This window comes from Tilletiaria anomala, assembly GCF_000711695.1.
Source record: "Tilletiaria anomala UBC 951 chromosome Unknown K437scaffold_239, whole genome shotgun sequence".
Classification (NCBI taxonomy): Eukaryota; Fungi; Basidiomycota; class Exobasidiomycetes; order Georgefischeriales; family Tilletiariaceae; genus Tilletiaria; species Tilletiaria anomala.
The window spans coordinates 1-1,593 of NW_013546783.1; the positions used below are offsets into that span (position 1 = coordinate 1).

The following is a 1,593-nucleotide window of genomic DNA, read 5'->3' on the forward strand; positions in this document are numbered from 1 at the left end:
TGTTGCTTCTTCGTACCTTGACAAGCCCTTCAACCACGTTCCGCTACACTCTTCCAAGTACGAAACACAACCTGGGCACAAGTTGCTTCGTCTTCGCACCTCATCATTGTCCATCCAATCTATGCTCCTATTATACGTCGCATCAATCACCTACAGCATGCGCAACTGCGAATATGACCTCCTTGGGTTCGATGTGCAGGTCACATTTCCAATTTACAAACGTTGCCAGCGCTTAATGTCGACCTAGCGCTTGCAAGGAGGCGAGAGATGTCTACTTGCTGCCGTTAGAGGCCGCAACTGCTGACAATTATCTGCTCTCTCAAAGTCTGAAGGCTCGCAATGATTCGCATTGTTACGTAGATGGACTGTTTATTCAGATGCGTCTTGTATACTCAGAAATTATTTGAACCTCTTCCCATTCATGGTCCTCCGCCTTGAAGGGCCAAAGGAGCCGACCCTTCTCGTCATCATATGCTTTCCTATAACACAAATTCTCCATCATGGCCACGATCAGCACCCATCAATTCCACGTATCAAGTTGCCTTTAAAAATCATGCGCAAGTTTCAACGTCCAGCTCAACCAATCTATTAATGGTACTTTCTCGCTTTGCGTTCAATGCCCCCCCTTCTTCACACCGGCTGCACCGTTTCCAACATCTTCTCAGGGGAAGATAAGTGCATAGGATCACAGTATATGGTTATTTGGCTGGCAAGGTCTATCAATAATAGTGACCAGTAAGCTCTTCATTGACGTACCTTGATATTAGCACCACTTTCGTGCCTCATGTGACGAATTGTTTCTAGCCATACACTGCAGCAAATGATTGACAGCCTGAACCCTTCACACGCATCGGAGCGACAGGTACACCATCACCTTTGAAGACTCCGAGCCTGCGTTCAGCGGTAGTGGATATACATTTCTATAGATATGTTGTGAGAATCATTTTCATTCATTCATGTTTCAAGCCTGTCCTGCCATTCGGTTTCCCTGTCCGTTTCACGGTGAGTTATCATCCTGAGTCGATCTGGCTCGATCTCAAAGGTTCTCGGTGTCGGCTGATCCGTTATGTCATATGTTGTTGAAAGGCTGAAGGTCAGCGACACACCAGGTCCGTGCGCCGACCATGGCGTATGATGTCACCAGCGGCCGTCGAAGCGTTCGGCCGCAGCGGCACGCATGGCAAACAAAGATCGGGTTCAGCTTCCATCAATCAGCATCCTTGTTTGACATGTGAGTGCAACGCCCTTCTCGTATCGCATAGGCAGTAGCAACAAGCAGGCCATCGCATTTCCCCAATGTATCTAGTCCCACGAATTCACGACAGACTCTGTCCAGAAAGTGATTCGCACCTGATCGCGCTGCTTCCGTCACTCTGTTCTCTGGAGGTCTTGTGCTGCCAGCCTAAAAGCGAGCCATAGAGACATTTGAGCGCGCCCCCTTCGCCGATGTGCTCGCCATATCCGCGATCTCCCAAGTGTTTCGAGGTGCTGTCTTCTAGCAGATATTGGAAGGCATCTACGATGAACTTGTCGAGGGTTCCGACCCACGGGGATGTTGCGTCTCTCTGACATATATGCTTCGTGCTGATGAAG

General features: G+C 49.0%; 1 protein-coding gene across 1 annotated transcript; it reads left to right on the plus strand.

The window, feature by feature from the left end:
- Positions 1–616: 616 nt before the first annotated feature.
- Positions 617–1,306, plus strand: K437DRAFT_265525 (uncharacterized protein; the record flags this gene model as incomplete). The annotated part of the gene is made up of 5 exons (XM_013384284.1): positions 617–735; positions 805–862; positions 967–1,002; positions 1,087–1,231; positions 1,263–1,306. The coding sequence occupies 5 exons, from the start codon at positions 617–619 to the stop codon at positions 1,304–1,306; spliced, it is 402 nt and encodes a 133-aa protein (XP_013239738.1).
- Positions 1,307–1,593: the final 287 nt, after the last annotated feature.